This window comes from Colletotrichum navitas (genome assembly GCF_030913465.1).
Source record: "Colletotrichum navitas strain CBS 125086 chromosome Unknown LY79scaffold_12, whole genome shotgun sequence".
In the NCBI taxonomy this organism is placed as follows: domain Eukaryota; kingdom Fungi; phylum Ascomycota; class Sordariomycetes; order Glomerellales; family Glomerellaceae; genus Colletotrichum; species Colletotrichum navitas.
Genome location: NW_026850558.1, coordinates 91,807 through 109,871, shown reverse-complemented (window position 1 = coordinate 109,871; position 18,065 = coordinate 91,807). Strand labels below are relative to the sequence as shown.

Below are 18,065 nucleotides of genomic sequence, written 5' to 3'. Positions count from 1 at the left end.
ATTCTGGACGTAGTCGAGAGCGAGTCATGTAGCTTACTGTTCCGCGTACCCAAAGCCAATCACCAATCACTATTATCACATATCGACATTGCAACACGAGTTCCCCAGATTGTTTACCGTTCCACGTCACAAACCGAACATCTGCAAGTAGTCAGACTAAGGATTGGACTAATCCCAAACTGGAGCGGGTACGTGGACATACAGACGCAGCGATAGGCTGGCGATATCATTGCAGGCGTCAGCACTAGGAACGTTCCTGACTATGTACATACCTATTTCCGGTGCTCTCGTCAGCAATCCAAATCCTTCTCTACATTTTCGGGCACGTCTCTAGGATCTGCGTATCCGGGGTCGATTAGCCGAAGACGCCCAGCATGCGTGTTGGGAGCACTGAGCGTGTCTAGTATAAAACGAAGCTCTCGCGTTCGCCGTCCATGTGCGAGTGTCTCTATGACCTGGGGCCTTCAAGCCTGTTTGACGCAATTAGTATCAATAATCATGTCGCAGAAGAAGCCATGGGCCGATGGGCCCTTTGAGCTCATCAGCAGCACTCGCGCTGGTTCCAAGGTACACATACTCTCGATGCCTGTCATAGTCTTCTGCAAGAACTAAGCGTGTGCCGCTCAACAGGAAGGCGTCAGGACAGCAGGGGCGAACCGCATGGCCGAGGACATGACCATCATCCACAATCTCATCATCCGAATCCTCAACACGGTTTACCTGCAGTGCGTCAACATAGAGAAGTCGCCCGACGACGTCCGGGACTTTGTGTCGTATGCGATTGAGTGGGCCAAAATGGTTGAGGAGCATCACCACACCGAAGAGGAGATGGTCTTCCCCCAGATCGAGCAGCTGACTGGCGTGCCCGGGCTGATGCAGGCAAACGTCGTACAGCACGAGGCTTTTCACGAGGGCTTACATGCGTATACGGGCTACTTGGAAATGGTGCAGAAAGGGGAGGAGGCGTACAGCGGAGAGAAACTCAAAGGTATCATCGACTCGTTCATGCCTGTTCTGCGGCAGCACCTAAGCGACGAAATTGGCACGCTGTTGAAACTGGGAGACTATGACCGCGACTGGGATGGGTGGTTCGAGAAGCTCATAAAGGAGCTGCTTGCAAAATCAGATGACCCCAACCTCAAGGTAAGACATCTGTTTTACGTCGAAATTGTGCTTCGTTCAATCTTCCACGGAGCGTAAAGACGATATCGACTACAGCCGCAGCTGACGTACGTGATTGGGACAGACGACGACTATTCCACTTCTCCTCACCAACCGAGACAAAACGTTCGAGGGCGGTATTTATGCGTGGTGGCCCGCGTTGCCGTGGTTCGTGACGTTGATGATGAGGTGGTTCCTCATCCCCAAACACAAGAACTGGTGGCGGTTTTCTTCGTGCGACGACCGGGGCGTCCCCAAGGAGCTACCCTTTGCATGAAGAACTGTTTGGATCTTCAAGTGGCTCTGATGTGGACTGATCAGTGTGTGGGCGTCAAGCCTGTCTCATCTCCAACGTGGGTCGCATCCTATCATCGTGGATGGTGTACCTAGTTGAAGTTAACGAAGCTAGCTGGTTCTACCGGGTCCGGCCAAAACCTAGCAATGATGACATTTGATGCCCTTGCTCCAAGGATCTTCAGTGGCGCTATCTGCTGGTGTGGCCGAGAAAACTGCGGTGGAGGTGGGTAAGCGAGAGTGGCTGTGAGGAATACCGGTATCATATGCGAAGAGGGCCAAGACAGAAGTACTAGCCAGGGGCGGCGCCTACCTAGGCAGGTAGACACCTAGGCGCCGTCGAAAAATGGCAAGGCACGTCATAAGGGTGCGTATCCTAATCAACAGTTAATGATGACCCTGTGCCAATTGGAAAGGTCATCCACCACCACATCCATACGATAATTGACGATGGGGCTGAGCGAGGCCTCGGCTGATCTAATACTCACCGTTTGTCGTCGCGCACTCTCGATTGTTGTCGCTCCCGTTTCCTCACGACGGACCGTGCCACACGTGTTCTTGATGAAAAACACCGACAAAAATTCCCAAATCAGCATCTATTCCAAGTGGAATTTTTTTTTAAATCGATGTTGCGTTCACAAAGCGGCTGAATTCCCCAATCTTTCCAGGGTCCGAGAATGAAATAGACGACCGATGGCACATTCGAGGAATTGTAGATGGCCAGCGGGGTGTGGCGGCTAGTGTCCTACGACTTTAATATCATCTTTCAATTTTCAAAGGAAAAAAAAAAAAACCCAAGTAGAAAAAGCCAATGGCTTACCGAACTGATGCGGAAGCTAACCGGTGCTAGAAAGACATTACCATTGCTATATTTCTAGATGCGTATTTGCGTGAGGCGCCTCAACACGTACTATGCTTGGCAAGATATTGGCTGTGATGTGACTGGTCGAGTTGTCAGCTGCTCGACTCCCTGTCTGAACTTGGCGCTGCATCCCGTCACTCACTCAATGCCGTTGTTGAGACAATGTTGTGTACATGGCTGGATGTGATGTAGTAGGAAGGAGGTCCCGGGATTGTGTTGTGCCTTGCCCTATTCTGTTGTCTGTGTGACTGTCTGAGTTCAGCGTATCACGATTCCGCGACAGCGCAGAAGGGGAACAGATCAGAAGCTTACATTATCTGACCAACTGCCAGACAGACATTCGCACATGGATACTAATTGGCTCTTGAACCTCCGACCCCTCTTCTTTCTCGTTTACATACTGGACCAATCGCAAACTCTAGAACTCCTGTTTACGCTTGCAAACTACACGACTGCGACTTGCGACAGACGACTTGCTGCGTATTGAGCCCAGAATAGGAATAGACATCAGGCGCATTGTCCTCTAGTCCTCTTACCTCCTGATAGTTCTTCTTCTTCTTCGTCTAATTGAATCCTAACCCTGCTTCCCCTTTCCCTACCCACCTATTTCCCACCTTCTCACCTCGTACCGTGTGGACGCTGGCCCCGATACCTGTCCCTAGCTACCTCTACGGTACCTCTTTCGTACAGGTAGTATCCCTTCCTGTCGCCATATTTTCCTGGCCCAAGTACATCATTCCTCGTCGGGCCCCGCTAGCAGCACTCACCCACGCCAGAGCCAGAGCCAGTACCAGAACCCAGCGCGCTTGGCCACCACCTCCACCAGCAAAGCATCCTAGGCCCTTTATTTCTTTCCCCTCCCCCGCTTGTCAACCACACTCTTGTCTGTCGCCAGCCCTGTTCGTTGTTGTCGTCGCCGTCGTCGTTGTCGTCGTCGCCGCCGCCTACGCGACATCGCCTTCGTTCGCCACTCGTCCCCGTATACACATACATACAATAGAGTCCGACTAGATTAAATTCCCTCACCATCGGCTTACCCTGCAGCTTGCTGTCTCTCGCCGGCACCTGATCGGCCCACTCACCTGTACCGAGGCGACGAGATCGCTTTCTTTTTCGCTCCTTCGACGCACATCTCGACGAATTCAGGCCGCCGTCAACCGCAGCCACTCGCACACTGCGATTACCCCGACATCATACGTATACCTCTCCACCTGGCCTCGGATTTCGCACTCAGTCCCCTCTTTGAAGCTCGTCAGCAGCTATGGGTAAATCGTGAGTCGCCCTCCAGCCACATTTCCTGCGATTTTACGGCCCTATAGTACGGTAGGAGAAGGACCGTAGAGAGTTTGAATCTGCTTGCTATATTAATTGTAAATGCTCGAGCACTTGCTGATAGCGTTACCATCATCTAGTCAGTCCAAGCTCTCCCAGGAGCAGCTAGCTGAATTGCAGAAGTCGACCCATTTCGACAAGAAGGAACTCCAACAATGGTACAAGGGTATGTCAACCATCGTCTCCTAAAATTGCGCATCATAGGGGACGAAAACTGACTGTCCACAGGCTTCCTCAAGGACTGTCCCTCGGGCATGCTCACGAAAGAAGAGTTTCAGAAGATATATAGGCAATTCTTCCCCTTTGGAGACCCGAGTTCGTTTGCAGATTACGTCTTCAACGTCTTCGATAGCGACAAGTCTGGTAGTATCGACTTCAAGGAGTTCATTTGCGCCCTGAGTGTTACGAGCCGAGGCAAGATGGAGGACAAGCTCGACTGGGCCTTCCAGTTATATGACATTGATGGCGATGGAAAGATCAGTTACGATGAAATGCTCAAGATCGTCGAGGCAATCTACAAAATGGTGAGTACTTCAACGCTTATTTGTGGTTGTGATTTTGTGGTGACCGTCACCTTATGGGCGCACCGTTGCGACCCAAGACATTTGCCCGCACATCCTCCAAATCCAATACGGTGTGGCTAACAATGTTGCCCTTCGCGCAGGTTGGTTCCATGGTTAAACTTCCTGAAGACGAAGACACCCCCGAGAAGCGCGTACGCAAAATTTTCCGCATGATGGACAAGGACGAGAACGGCAGCCTGGATATGGAGGAGTTTAAGGAGGGAAGCAAACGCGACGAGACCATTGTCTCGGCGCTTTCCCTCTACGATGGCCTAGTGTAAATGAAAGAAGAGAAGAAGCGGTAAAGGGGGGCAGAATGCTCCCAAATCGTTCAACCCTTCCTCTTAAGGGTTGTTTTCATGGTTCTCTGTTATTGGGATGGCGAGCTGTGCAGTGACCAAGGTGCGACTTTTTTTTTATTATTATTATTATTACCAGGGCTAGCAGGAATGGGATGACATGATTTACTGCCATGAGAGCCTGGAGATTATGGGAAAACTGAGCAGTACCTCCTTGGACTTGAAAACTGCATCTTTCAAAAAGGCCAACACGGCAAGTACTGGCCAGCGTCCCGTTGTAAGGGAATCCTTCACACCAGCACACGCTGGGCAATCCGGAGCGTCACATTGGCCCCCATAGAGGCTCCTGTTAGCACGGCATCCTCGGGTCAAAATAGTGGGACACCGACTTGACCGGTCCCGGTCAAATGGGATGCATGATTGCCAAATAGCACCCTCTTCGTCCGTCGATTCGAACGGGCTGGGAACAGCGTACGAAGGTGAATGCTCAGTTAGTCCCACCTGGCTGGACTCGGCCACCCACGGAAATGAGAACGCTCAGCATGCGGCCAGATATGTTTGATATTGTTACAAATACGAATCGCGCACACTGTACTCCTGGATATCAAGCATCCCGTAGCCAACCAGCCCGATGCTGCAACTTTCGGGAGAATTAAAAGATCCGAGCCCATGATCCAATTAGAAAAGAAAACTGGGAAAAACAAAAGAAGAAAAGATCCCTCAGAGATCGAAACAAGCACAACGTCCGCAATCAGGAAGAGCCGTAAGCCTTGGCGACCTCGTCCTTGTACTTCTCCAAAATCTTCTTGCGCTGAAGCTTCTGCGCCGCGGTAACCAGATCCTACGTCGGTTTAGTTATCAAGTCTTATCCATAGCAAGGAACGATGTAAACTCACGTTTTGCGGCGTCCATTCCTCGTCGGACATGACAACGCCCTCAATAATCTCAATGCCTGAGAGACCGCCTGATCGGCCGGCGTTCTGCAGTTCTTTGAGAACGGCGCTCTGTAGCTTTTTGTCATGCACAAGCTCCTCTAGGTTATTGCCCTTGACACCAATGCTCTCGGCCAGTTTGATCAGGGCCGGCTCGGCAGGAACGATGATGGCAATAGGCTTGGCCTGTTTGGCATCAGCGTAGACACAGATGTTGGCTACCACAGTAGCGGCACGATAAATGGATTCGAGCTTCTCGAGGGCAATGTACTCGCCGTTGAGCGTCTTGACCAAGTTCTTCTTCCTGTCAATGAGCTTGAGATGACCATTGCTGTCAAACTCGCCGATATCGCCGGTTTTGAACCAGCCATCCTCAGTAAGAGCCTCCTTCGTCTCCTTGGGATTCTCATAGTATTCCTCTAGGACGGAGGGTCCACGAATCCAAACCTCACCCTGAGGGTTAGGCTTGTTGGTAGCATAGTAGCCAGCCTCGGCGAAGTCCACCAGCTTGATTTCTACCGACGCCGGCATAGCGCCCATGTTGTTGACGTTGAACTCAAGAGGATTCATGATACAGCCCATGGCGGTGGTCTCGGTAAGACCGTAGCCAATGATCATGGGGGCAATGGCCATCGAAATGAACTGCTGGGTTTCCTTGGCAATGGGGCCACCTCCGTTCATGCAGAGCTTGAGACGTCCACCAGTTGCCTCCTTGAGTTTCTTGAAGACAACAGAGTCGAGCACTCCAGAACCGGGAATGCCGGCGTTCATCATGTGCATCTTCGCAGACAGGGAATTCCAGAACAGAGTCTTGACCAGAGGGCTGCTGGCGTTGACCTTGGCGACGATGCCCTTCTTTACTGTTTCCCAGACCGCAGGAACACCGACCATCACGGAAGGCTTGAATTCCCTGATATCACCAGCGCAGTTACGAACCGAGTTGTCGGAAAGAGTCTTCGGATTGCCGTATCCCATAGTACTACCCCAGTAGATACAAGCGTTCTCAAAGACGAACTCGAGAATGTGGGCGAGCGGGAGGTATGTTAGGAGGCCGTCGCCAGGACCAATGAAGGGCTGTACGACAGCACTGACACCCGCAACTTGGGAAATGTTAGTTCCCGTCTGCGTGCAAAATTGAGAGGTTGGTCCTAACTTACTAGCGGCAACGACGGCCTTGTGCTTCAATGGAACACCTTTAGGGGTGCCGGTCGAACCAGAAGTGTACATAATACAGCACAGATCATCAGTGGTGGGGGGCACAGCGTCGACAGGGTTCTCCTCTCCTAGCTTGCGCAGCTCTTCGAAACTCAAGATCTGAATCTCGGGGTGAGCAGACTTGAGCTGATCCACGTGTGCCTGCTGGATCTGGTTCTGGTTATTCCAGATAACGAAGCGAATGTCTTTGGCCTCCTGAAGTACATTGACAAGAGTCGGCAACAGATGGGGGTCGAGGAAGATGGCCTTGGCAGAGGTCGCAACCATGGAGTACTTCAAGCCCTGCTCGCCGAGCGTGTCGTAAGCTGTCACGACGGGCATGGACTGCGAGGCCGCAGCGTGGGACATGGCCAACCAGTGGGAGCTCGTGGCGGCGTAGATGTGCACGCGATCAGCCTTGGCCATGCCCAGCTTACGCAGGCCTGCACCGAGCTGGAGGGTGAGACGCTCGTACTCGTGGAAAGTAATATATTCGTAAGGGCTCAGCTCGAAGTAGGTCCACTGCTTGTCGACCTCACGCTCCTCGCCATCGACTACCTTCTTGATCTTCTTTGTCTCGCGGTGGGTATTGACAAGCTTACGCGAGCCCAAGCACTTGGCGTTGCCGTACTTCTCGGCACTTTGCTTAACGAGCTCGTAGGTGGTGGTGATGCTGCCTCCAGGTATGGTGATCAAATCCGGGATGGCCTGGGGCAGTCGACGCGGCACGGTCTCGCCGTCTTTGGCCTCAACTCCAGGAGATGGGACGGAGAAGGGGCCCTTTACCTGCATCTTGGGCAGGATGTCAAGCTTTGACTTGGGAGGCGGAATCTGAGCCATGGTGGGCGGCTGTTGGGACTATCAACGCAACTTATTTTGCCTGGGTATCAGGGAGGGTATCGAGGCTGGTTGGAATGGAAAACTCTCAAAAAGGCGACTACGAAGCACGGAAACGGCGGGTCGCGATGACGACGTTACCTTGCCTGAGGTCCCGTTGAGTAGGGGTGGGTGGAAGAATCTGTAGCAAAAAGGTAAAGGAAATGGGTGATGTGGAGAGAGGTAGGGGCAGGGCAACACAGGGTATTTGAATCTGAGGCGAAGGGGGTAGGGAGTAGGACCAGAAGTGTGCTACGAGAAAGGCAAATGGTATGGCAATGGATACAAGACGCAGAGGCGCAGAAACAGACCCAGACCCAGACGGTGGAGGAAGGGAGCTTGGGGGAAAGCTTGGCTTTACAGGTACAGAACTGTCCTCTCTCGCTCTCTCAGTCTCTCAGCTCTATTGCATTTCAACTGTGAGTGGCCACAATTGTGTGTGGCTCGAGCTTCAAGGTCCACGGTCGTTGGCAAGCCAAAGAAAGTACTACCTAGTTTACCTACCTAAAGTAGGTAAGTACCTACCCAGCCAGGTAGACAGATGCGTAGGTACCTCGGCCTGGGCGCCTGGGCTAGCGTATTTTCGATCTTTGGGGAGGTGGGAAGGACGGGGTGCGTACCTCGGGCGTTTCTCTACTAGGTATGTACATAGTACATACCTACCTACCTACCTAAGGTACGTAAGCAATACGTGTAACGTGTAGCGTACCTGCGTACTTATCTTCCTGTGTATGGTGCCCCGGAATCTTCGCAGGCAGAGATATGCACCCTCATGATGACAGCTTTGGCAGACGAGTATGTATGTGGCTGGCTCAACGGGTCGACATCTCAGGCGAGACAGTAACTAACGGATGGGACGTTCTTGGTCTGTAAATGGTCCAGCGTGCAGAAAACAGTTGGCGGCATGGGAAGATAATGGGCTAGGTGACCATAGAATGAGGTGGAGATGCAGGGCGCTGCAGGACACGGACGGACTCCACACGCCAATGCTGCAGGTCGTCAGTGTCCGCATGTCGAGGCACATTCAATAATTATTAACCCGAGCTTCCCTTCAATCGCCTAGTTTTTTTTCAGTTTTTTTTTTCTTTTCATTCTACCCGCATCTCTCGTCTACACTGTCCATGACCCTGATTCGCATCAAGTGTTTCAATTCTTCAGCATTCCCCTCAGGTCTTGTAATTCTGTCTCCTGTCAAACCCGCTTCTAATGCAAGGTGACGTGCCTGGGAGAGGAAATGTCTCAGGCAGGCAACGGAACATTTGGGTGTGCATTTCATCTCAAAAAGGTACATTGGTCTCAAGGTGTTCTTTCAGCAGTCACACCTTTCCATCCAACCCTCATCTAATCCTTTTAACCCTTAATCGGACACGATAGCCGGGTACATAGTCGCCCAGGAGCATCTCACTCCTGAGAAACTCGAACAAAGCTAGGAGACAACCCTCGACGAATACCAAGAACGGGCCCAAACCCGATGAAGCTGCCAGGAGAGTCACGAAGCAAGGTAGCGGAATGCCGCGCCTTGGCAAATTGGTTGGCGCTGTGCCTCCGTTTCTTGTCACTACCTAGCCGGCCACCCTTTGATCCCAAAGCCAACCGACCTCTCGCATCATTGTTGCCACCCCATCCATAACCCGCCCCCATGCAAATCAGCCAAAGTGGTTCGCTGTAATCCATTTCTTTTCTTGGCCTTCCCCTCGAACTACAAGCTTCTCTCTATCCTTCACCCTCAGCATCTGAGACCTGGTAAGCGCACTTGACGTTTATACAGAGTTGTTGACTGCTGGTTTCTTTCTTATATAAAAATGGACCCGTGTTCGTACCTCCCTCTATACCTGCTGTCTGCCAGGTTCTAGTTCCCGAAGAGGATAAGGCGCTACTACAACATCACCGGACGCACCATGCCACGCGCGACCTGTGGAGGTGAGAACTCTAAAAGTAGCTGTCAGGGCTGACTGCCAAACCCATACGGCTATACAGCAGCCAAAGGAAGACTTGACCTTTAGCAACCCCTAATCCAACACCGCCAACTCAATGGCTTGCAGGTGACCGACATAGCCACCATTTTAGCTACTTGGCATAGCCACAACAATCAAACGCTCGCCTGGTCTGTCTGTAGCCTTCAGGGTGCATACTCTGTAGGTAGGGCTTTATTCGACGTGCTAACGGCTCCCTCAAAGAAACCACAAGGAGGTTTCGAGCTACAAGCTGTGTCACCTAGCCCGCCTTAGGGATTAACCAATCGGTCGGCTTCGCCAACTTATTTACTGGCGTACGTACAGAACACGCAGTCATAAGCTATATCACGGGGTCTGATCTCATGGATGTGAATGTATTTGGCTGTTGAAGAAATGCTCAGCAAGGTTCTTACCAGTACACCGTACACCAATTGCCGTCGCTCCAACTACATGTGACCAGACCTCGGCTTTATAATTAGTATTAACCGGCGATCCAAACTATATGCTCCAAGTGGAAGTGGAAGAGAATCAGCATGTCGCTAATGTATTTGCCGCCTCTGTTTCGCTAGACCTTGCGTTGCGCTTTATACCAAACAATAGAGGGCTGCTACGACGTATCCATATGACTAGAGGGTTTGGTCGCGTATGGTTAATGAAACGGACTGTAACAGGACATCAAATGAGCACGACCTCTTTTTCCACTTTCATAGGTAGGTACGTTTCTACCAGCTTAGAATTCGTTCGCTAGAGAGTTCAAGACCTTGCATTTATCAAGGCGTTAGCACTGGAACTGTTGTCTAAATTCCCGTCAAAATGCTTTAATGCATACATCAGCTGACGCATATATACATATACTGCAGTAAATGATACAGACCCACCTGTTTCCGGAGGATCAACGGCGATTCGCTGTCGTTTCACGTCACAGCGAAAGTGATTCAACGCTTTCTTGAGGACTCTGAACATGAACCAGCGAGTGCATAACACACTGCAGCTCTAATTTGTTGCGGCGAAGTTCCCTCAGCTCGAGCAACCCACTTAGAATCGAAAACTGGCGATGACCATGGCTTCATTGGTGGCTGCGAAGAACCAGTTGCGTTCTGTTATGAGGAACAGACTCGCTGGCATCGCTCATGATTCCGTCAAGGCCCAAAGTAAGTGTTTCTTCAAGCTTAGCCCCCCTTGACCCGATCTTAACCTCCCTTCCACCCTCTAGGCCAAACCGTCTTTGAGACACTCAAGACTTTTGGACCCTATGTAGAGGCAAAAAGGGTCAGCATCTTTCTCTCGATGCCTTCAGGTGAAATTCAGACGGACAATATCGTACGCCACGCCTTGTCGGCTGGAAAAGATGTATACATCCCGTACCTGCATGAGTCACCCTTTGCACCGGGAGAGACGCCTCCCAGGGTCATGGACATGGTGCGCCTACGCGATCTACACGACTACGAGTCACTGCAACCAGACAAATGGGGCATTCCCAGCATTGATCCAAAGACGGTCATCCAAAGAGACAGGGTCCTCGGCGAACCTGGGGCAGAATCCCCCAACACGTCTTTCCTGGACCTGATGCTACTTCCTGGAGTCGCATTTGACATTGACGACAACACAGGCTCCCTGCGGCGGCTGGGTCATGGAAAAGGGTTTTATGATCTCTTCATTAGAAGGTACGCGTCAAAGTACGATGACGAGTTGTCGGCTTCTAAGCATCCTGTGTTACTATATGGCCTGGCTCTATCGGAGCAGTTCCTTTCCCTGCCCTCGGATAGCCCGATTCCCGTGGCGCAGCATGACCAACAACTCCATGGCTTGATTCTCGGAGACGGAGAGATCAAGAGACCGGCAGACAGTTCCCGCAGCAAATAGCCATGCGCCGCCTACCCTTGTCTTCATGGTGACAAATCCGTGGTATCAACTTTTCGTGTATCGCCCCAAAGCGCGCTTCACCGTTGTAGCGTCGTCCTCTTCTCAACTCGGGTCATTTTCAGTTCGATAGACTCTGAATCAGCGAGACATTGTCGCCCTTCAATAATATTTGCCCTGCATGCACGTTAGCTTATCCGTCCGTGATGGCAATGTCTTGAAAGCAGCTTACCCAACGCTCTCCGCTTCTCCTCCGGGTTCGTCTTGGTAACCTGTTTCACTTCAACCGCATCGTCGATAACGAGGTTCATAAATTCGTCGAAACCCTGTCCAACTCTAGATCAGCTGTTTATGTCCTTACATGACGTTTAGGATGCTGCGCACCCTGATCTTTCCTTCGATTCTGATCGACAGCTGCTCGTAGAGCCAAATCTGAACAGTACTGTGTTGTCTGCCAACTAGTCAATTTTCTATCAATGTAACAGGAGTAGTTGAAAACACGCATACTGGAGAAGCTTGAAGATGAAGTTGATGGGCGGGAGCAACACCCTGCGACCACCGCCGCCTCCGCGTCCGGTCATTTTCGCGGGACTGAGCTAAATTTCGGGTATTGTAGGTAATTATTGGCCTTCCTTCGTGCTCGTTTCGTGCTTGTCGGTTACGTTGAGCTTGGATTGGTGGAAAGTCGTGGGGTAATTGGTCGAAAGAGCAACTGAACCGCAGTTGAGGTTGGCGACTATGCTCAGCACCTACCATGCACGATGCTGCTCAAGGTTCGCTCAGCCTGTGGGAGAATTTCTGGCGGAGATGGCGAAATGATTTTCCATCACCGGTGCAGGCCCGATGTGATGCAGTGCTTTCGGGATATACGCACAGACCACATTCTAGCCCAGTATGGAAGGCGGTCAGGTGGGTGGGCAAGTGAGTAAGTGAGTGATTGGATGGGTAAGGTGACCGCCCTCTATAAGGGGTCTAGCGTGCGGTCTGTGCGGATTTCGAGTTAAGTCAGAGGATACGGTATGGGTCCTACCTTCTGAATGACAGTGTCTCCCACTCTGTTTGCCCAAGGTACCTACCCCGCCTAGCACCCGTGGCTGGTCAGGTCAAGTACCTCCAGCCGACCAAGCCAGCAGATGTTACTGGGACCAGCCAGGTATGCCAGGCCTTGTCGCCTACCTTAAAAGTGTCTTAGCCGGCTCTAGTTAGACTGGATGGGTTCCTTTCAAATCCGCCCGCTGTCCCGCCAGCCTGACTGACGTTTTATTTTCCTTTCGCGACCTCCCTCCACCACCCCTCCTCCATCTGCCAATTTTGGACGTCGTCGGCGCACTGCTTTCATAGCCTCAACTGCCACCACAGCAGCCAAACGCTCCTTACTTCTCAAAAAGAAAACGATTCGACGGTTTCTCCCTGCCCCCTTAGCAACCTTCCTTATATCCACCGCATCTGCGGCTTCTTTAGCGCGACGCCATATTGCACTGCAATTGCCACCTCATCCTGATCTCGCCCCCGCTGCCTTTTTTACATTCCGAACGATTTACGCTGCGATATCTTACTCTGGTCTATCAGCATGGCCACGAACGGAGCCTCAGAGGCTTTCGCTCCCAATGATGTCCTGTCAGCCATGGTGACTATGCGAGGAGGAGAACAGGAGACAAAGAAGAAAGCGCACGCATACTTGGAGCGGTTCCAGAAATCTGTCAGATACCTCGACCCACGACGACCTATGAGAGATGATCACTCGCTAACGGATGCTACAGAAAGATGCTTGGGGCACCATCATCGGCATTCTCCAGTCGGACGGCGAGCCCGAGGCCAAGCTCTTTGCAGCCATCACTTTGCGCGGAAAGGTAGAAAATTAAGAGGATACTTTGCATGGCAATGAGCTAATAAAGGCTTTCCTAGATCACCTACGACCTGGCAACGCAAGTATCAGAAACCGAGCTGCCTGCACTGCGGGACCAGATTCTCCTCCTCCTCAAACACTATGCTGCGGGCCCCAAACCGATACGAGTTCAGCTCTGCGTCTGTCTGGCGACACTGGCAGTTCAAATGAAGGAATGGAAAGACGTTCTTCCTACGGTGGTTTCGTCTATTGGCGACAGCATTGACAGCCATACCGCTGTTCTCGACTTTCTACGCGTGCTGCCCGAGGAGGTGACCGAAGGCCGCAAAATCACCCTAACTGTACGTGGATCACGGAAACACCGACCAGGCTCTTACTCTTCGCGGCGTGGTGTCCCTGGGCCGATATCAACAAGGATCAGAGTCTAATTGGCAATGACAGGAAGAAGAGCTTTCCCAACGGACCAGGGAATTGCTGGGTGACAACACGGATCAGGTCGTACAGTTGCTCATAAATTATGCTCAGTCTTCTGGTACGCCACCGCCGATCTAGTCTCTTTCCACACCGAAGGATGCTAACCTACCGTCTCAGTGAATGCAGCCCAGAACCCTCAACTGATGGAGTGTATTACCTCATGGCTGCGAGAGGTACCTGTCAGCACCGTCGTCAATTCACCCCTTCTTGATGTCATTTTCAACGCCGTCGGCAACGATCAAGCATCACAGGAAGCAGCGGAGTGCCTGTGCACGATCTTCAGAGAAACGCGGGATGTGGACGATAACCTGGAGGCTATCCAGATCCTCCTACCCCGTGTCAATGCCCTGCGCCCAAGGATTGCGGCGGCTGTTGAGGAAGAGGACATTGAGGTTTACAAGTCCCTTACCAAGATATTCGCATTAGCCGCTGAGGCCTGGGTCGTAGCTATTGCTCGCGAGCCTGGTCACTTCGGATCACTTGTCGATGCGGTTCTTGAGTGCGCAGCCAGAGATAAGGACCGGGATGTCATTGAGCATACGTTCCAGTTCTGGTACGAGTTGAAGCAGTATATCGTCCTGGAACGGTACATCGAGGCCAGGCTTCAGCTTGTGGACATTTATTCGAAGCTCGTCGACATCTTGCTGAAGCACCTGGAATACCCACAATCTGAATCGTCAAATGAGACGGATCTGTTTGATGGCGACCGTGAGGCAGAGGAGAAGTTTCGCGAATTCCGTCACCAGATGGGCGATACACTCAAGGATTCTTGCGAGGTGATGGGCGTGACCGACTGCCTCACGAAGGTGCTCGAAGCCATCAAGATTTGGATGCATAAATATGCTGGCCAGGCTTCGGCGACCTCAGTCCCTCACTGGCAAGAATTGGAGGCCCCCCTTTTCGCCATGCGTGCGATGGGACAGATGGTAGACAAGGACGAGAACGTCGTGCTGCCGCAGTTGATGCCCCTCCTCGTTCAGATCCCTAGCCATGAGAAGCTCCGTTTTGCCACTATCATGGTTCTCGGTCGGTACACGGAGTGGACTTCCGCTCATCCCGAATACCTCGAGCCCCAGTTCAACTACATTGTTACATCTTTTCAAACGGACTCGAAGGAGGTGGTGAGGGCTGCCGCTATGGCGATCAAGTATTTTTGCACCGATTGCAAACAGCTCTTGAGTGGTCAGGTGCTCCAGATGCAGACATTTTACGACCAGATTCTTGACAAGTTGCCCGACATGAGCCAGGAGGAGATCACGGAGGGGGTTGCAAGCGTGGTGGCGGTGCAGCCGCCTTCCGAGATCTATAAGCTTCTCAAGCTTTACTGTGATCCGTTAGTTCAGCGTCTGATGAACAAGGCCAACCTTGCAACGGACGACAAGGGCAAACTGGCGCTCGCAGGTGAGTACAGTCAAGTATAGAAACGCTAATTGAGGCTGACATGACACCAGACCACCTCCAGCTTATCACTATCTTCATACAGATTGTCGTGCCGTACGTCGGACCCGGGGAAGAGAATCCCGCCGTGAAGTACTGGCAAGAGGTCTTCCCGGTCCTGGCTACGATCTTGGACAACTTCATGGGCTTTGTTCCTATCTGCGAGAGGATCTGCCGCTGCTGGCGCAACATGATCATCTCATACCGTACGGCAATGACCCCCTTGCTGCCAGAGATGGCTAACAAGCTGGCGGGCGGGTTCGCTGCCTCTCGGCAAGGCGCCTTCCTCTGGGTTACGGCAGCCATACTGAGAGAGTTTTCTGAGGATCGGGAGCACGTCAACCAGGAGATCACCCAGAGCATCTACGCCTTCTTCGAGGCTCAGACCACTACATTCTTGCGGGTGATGAGCGACCTCCAGCCTAGCGAGCTGCCCGACGTCATTGAAGATTTCTTCCGACTCCTCATCGACGCACTCCTCTACTACCCAGCCAAGCTGATTCCGTCAGAGCTTCTAGGCCCCATATTCGAGGCAGCTGTGTATGCTTTGACTTTGGAGCAGCGTGATCCGCTCTCAGCTACGTTGCACTTTCTCCGTGATCTTTTGACGTACGGAGGTGACAACCCTGCGACGTCAGATGTGCTGCCCCCGGATGTGGCTGCTCACATCCGCGAGGTGGTGAGCAAGTTACTTGCGACTCATGGCGAGAAGCTGGTCAAACAGGTCATGGCCGGCATGATGATCACATTCCCTCGGGACTGCTTCGCCGACGGTAGTGGCGTCTTGCTGGCAATGTTCGAACTCTTCCCGGCACAGACGACCTCCTGGGTCGAGCATACCATCCAGCTTCTGCCCCAAGGGACCATCACGCCTATTGAAGCGGATCGGTTGATGGCCAAAATCAAGGAGCGTCTTGGCGCTAACGATTCTACCACCATCAGGCAGGTGAGGGCGCTTCTTCAAGATTTCACCAATACTTATCGTCGACGGTACGTGGCCCCACGAGAGGGTCTTGGCCAGCTGGAAGCAGCCCGTTTCCACTTCACAGGTTAGAGGCGGGTGTCTTGAAGGTGGTGCAGCAAGTTGGAAGCAGTGAAGGTTGTGGCAGGGAAGCTTGAAGGCCACTCCATTAATTCGATTGAGCTGCTCTATTTTGAGAAGATTGGAACTGCGGTATTATGGAAATGACATGTCGAAGGCTGAAGGTGATGATGCTCCTCGTCAGGTGCGAACAGAATGCCAGGATCTTGGGTGAGTAGGTGTTTCTGCATTAGGATCGCCCCAATCGTGCATGTCAACGGGACACCGCAAAGCAGCAAAAGCTCATATGAACGATGATAAGAGAGCGTTACTTGGGGAGTGAGAGGGTCCGGTTGTAGTTATCGAGATATACATCGGCTTCAGCTCACCTACGCCGCAGACACAAAAGATGATAGATGAAGCGGGAGCGGGCCGATGAGTATGTTTCGGGCAGAGGATAAAGGTAGACTTGTCGCCAGTAAGCATGCGCAGAAGTTTGTATGAAGGCTACCAAGGGTCTGCTGAAACCTAGGCTGCTAGCGGTCGTCTGGGGAATCTAAAAGTACTAGATCTCACGCCCTATTGTTGCTGTTGTTATATATATCCGAAGTATATTACATCCAAGGGTAGTAAGCAACCTTGACCTTCGATTGCTCGTGGGTTTAAAACCAAGCGCCTGTTCGTCAGTTCATAAAAAAACCGTATATTCCCTTGAGCTCGAGTTATATCTCAAGTAAGGCGACTCACTCAGTTAGCCGGTTTACACGTACCTTGCCCTGCATGATTCTCATTACAGATAATCTGCCTACCGACGCTACTGCAACCCGCATGTAACACCATGGGGGAGCGAACACAGCAGGAACGGCTACCCACTTCACAACTAGAGTCGAGCTGGTCCCACAGGATGCCAGGCCCGATGAGCACGTAAGGCGTATCCATGCCCAAAGAGTCGCTTGTGGTGGTGGTGGCAGTGTGTTGGGGGGCGGCCAGGTTGGAGATTGGGAAAATAGTCGGCTTAAGAGCACCAAGTTTATATGGTGGTTTGTGAGTCTAATGTCTCTTTCGTGTTGATGAACATGTTGGCTTATTGGTGACTTTTTCTTAGGCTCTCGTGAGTGATGAATACTCAAGCGGGCTTTCGAACAGCCCATTTGTCAAATACCCGGACGAGATGACGCCGTTGAGGGATGCGGCCAACGCGGAAAGATGACGCATCGACCGCCAACAGCACAAGAGTTCGTGCCAGTTGGTCACCTCTCCCTGGATGGGAATCTAGAGATCAATACGAAGTTGGAGCTGCCGGCGAACGAAGTGATCTGGGCCCTTCAAGCAGATGGGCTAGGTCGGTTTGCTATGCGACGGCTCAAAGCCCTCGCTGCTGGGGACTCGTCCCAGGCAAGAGTTCTTGCGCTGAATACACCCTTGAAGAAGTTCCATCTGGCACCAGAATTCATCGAGATCACTTACACCCACGTGGCTGAGGGGCTTCAGAGGTGAGTGCTACGTCGAATATGGTTGATCACATATTTACAATTGTCAACGTTTCATAAGTACTTAGGTGTTATGTATTACTCAGGGGTGGTATCTATGTCATCTTCCACCACGATGATGAAGGATACCTGACGAGCAGGCAGGTTCATAAGTTACTGTTGGCGTTGATGACAAAGGACGCCTAGTCGAGATACGACCATGATGATAAGGGCGGATGGGATTGTCGTTAAGCCTGTGGCTGTTTAGGTGATAGACGAGATGATTGTAATCGGTCTTTGTAGACATCCGACCCAACATTGAGAGGGAGTCGCGCGCATACTCTGATCTACCTGCCTGCCTTGCCGCCATCTTCGTCCTTCTCCTTCTCACCCATCTAGTGTTTGCACGGCGAAACGAGACTGCAAAGAACCAAGAAAGTCGACGAATAGACAACGACAACAACAAAGATCGAGCAGAGACGTATGCGAG

General features: G+C 51.9%; 7 protein-coding genes across 7 annotated transcripts; 5 read left to right on the top strand and 2 right to left on the bottom strand.

Annotated features, from left to right (window-relative positions):
* Positions 1 to 498: 498 nt before the first annotated feature.
* Positions 499 to 1,438, top strand: LY79DRAFT_588008 (hemerythrin HHE cation binding domain-containing protein; the record flags this gene model as incomplete). The annotated part of the gene is made up of 3 exons (XM_060560857.1): positions 499 to 567; positions 631 to 1,143; positions 1,247 to 1,438. 3 exons carry the CDS (start codon positions 499 to 501, stop codon positions 1,436 to 1,438), a joined length of 774 nt encoding a protein of 257 aa, XP_060417169.1.
* Positions 1,439 to 3,168: 1,730 nt separating this feature from the next.
* On the top strand, positions 3,169 to 4,689 carry LY79DRAFT_601524 (uncharacterized protein). Its single transcript, XM_060561845.1, has 4 exons — positions 3,169 to 3,589; positions 3,730 to 3,815; positions 3,878 to 4,173; positions 4,314 to 4,689. Exons 1-4 carry the CDS (start codon positions 3,579 to 3,581, stop codon positions 4,491 to 4,493), a joined length of 573 nt encoding a protein of 190 aa, XP_060417168.1. The 5' UTR covers positions 3,169 to 3,578; the 3' UTR covers positions 4,494 to 4,689.
* An 88-nt stretch (positions 4,690 to 4,777) lies between these two features.
* On the bottom strand, positions 4,778 to 7,631 carry LY79DRAFT_59434 (AMP-binding enzyme). Its single transcript, XM_060561674.1, has 3 exons — positions 6,601 to 7,631; positions 5,408 to 6,543; positions 4,778 to 5,352 (listed from the first exon to the last, which is right to left on the bottom strand). Exons 1-3 carry the CDS (start codon positions 7,475 to 7,477, stop codon positions 5,263 to 5,265), a joined length of 2,103 nt encoding a protein of 700 aa, XP_060417167.1. The 5' UTR covers positions 7,478 to 7,631; the 3' UTR covers positions 4,778 to 5,262.
* Positions 7,632 to 10,528: 2,897 nt separating this feature from the next.
* Positions 10,529 to 11,331, top strand: LY79DRAFT_509653 (5-formyltetrahydrofolate cyclo-ligase; the record flags this gene model as incomplete). Its single annotated transcript, XM_060554079.1, has 2 exons — positions 10,529 to 10,619; positions 10,682 to 11,331. The coding sequence occupies 2 exons, from the start codon at positions 10,529 to 10,531 to the stop codon at positions 11,329 to 11,331; spliced, it is 741 nt and encodes a 246-aa protein (XP_060417166.1).
* Positions 11,332 to 11,449: 118 nt separating this feature from the next.
* On the bottom strand, positions 11,450 to 11,909 carry LY79DRAFT_509649 (LSM domain-containing protein; the record flags this gene model as incomplete). The annotated part of the gene is made up of 4 exons (XM_060554078.1): positions 11,450 to 11,505; positions 11,561 to 11,654; positions 11,713 to 11,779; positions 11,836 to 11,909. The coding sequence occupies 4 exons, from the start codon at positions 11,907 to 11,909 to the stop codon at positions 11,450 to 11,452; spliced, it is 291 nt and encodes a 96-aa protein (XP_060417165.1).
* Positions 11,910 to 12,898: 989 nt separating this feature from the next.
* LY79DRAFT_509426 (exportin 1-like protein) lies at positions 12,899 to 16,139 on the top strand (the record flags this gene model as incomplete). The annotated part of the gene is made up of 6 exons (XM_060554052.1): positions 12,899 to 13,027; positions 13,089 to 13,178; positions 13,234 to 13,515; positions 13,616 to 13,706; positions 13,766 to 15,049; positions 15,100 to 16,139. The coding sequence occupies 6 exons, from the start codon at positions 12,899 to 12,901 to the stop codon at positions 16,137 to 16,139; spliced, it is 2,916 nt and encodes a 971-aa protein (XP_060417164.1).
* Positions 16,140 to 17,312: 1,173 nt separating this feature from the next.
* Positions 17,313 to 18,060, top strand: LY79DRAFT_678835 (uncharacterized protein; the record flags this gene model as incomplete). The annotated part of the gene is made up of 2 exons (XM_060564512.1): positions 17,313 to 17,599; positions 17,665 to 18,060. The coding sequence occupies 2 exons, from the start codon at positions 17,313 to 17,315 to the stop codon at positions 17,780 to 17,782; spliced, it is 405 nt and encodes a 134-aa protein (XP_060417163.1). The 3' UTR covers positions 17,783 to 18,060.
* Between the last annotated feature and the right edge of the window lie 5 nt (positions 18,061 to 18,065).

Excerpts from the sequence above, each read along its gene's own strand:
- LY79DRAFT_601524 (XM_060561845.1), top strand. Across the intron at positions 3,816-3,877 it reads ACTCCAACAATGGTACAAGG|GCTTCCTCAAGGACTGTCCC; the intron begins GTATGTCAACCA and ends GACTGTCCACAG. Across the intron at positions 4,174-4,313 it reads TCGAGGCAATCTACAAAATG|GTTGGTTCCATGGTTAAACT; the intron begins GTGAGTACTTCA and ends CCCTTCGCGCAG.
- LY79DRAFT_59434 (XM_060561674.1), bottom strand. The coding sequence starts at position 7,477 with ATGGCTCAGATTCCGCCTCCCAAGTCAAAGCTTGACATCCTGCCCAAG. Across the intron at positions 6,544-6,600 it reads CAAGGCCGTCGTTGCCGCTA|TTGCGGGTGTCAGTGCTGTC; the intron begins GTAAGTTAGGAC and ends ACATTTCCCAAG. Across the intron at positions 5,353-5,407 it reads AGGAATGGACGCCGCAAAAC|GATCTGGTTACCGCGGCGCA; the intron begins GTGAGTTTACAT and ends AAACCGACGTAG.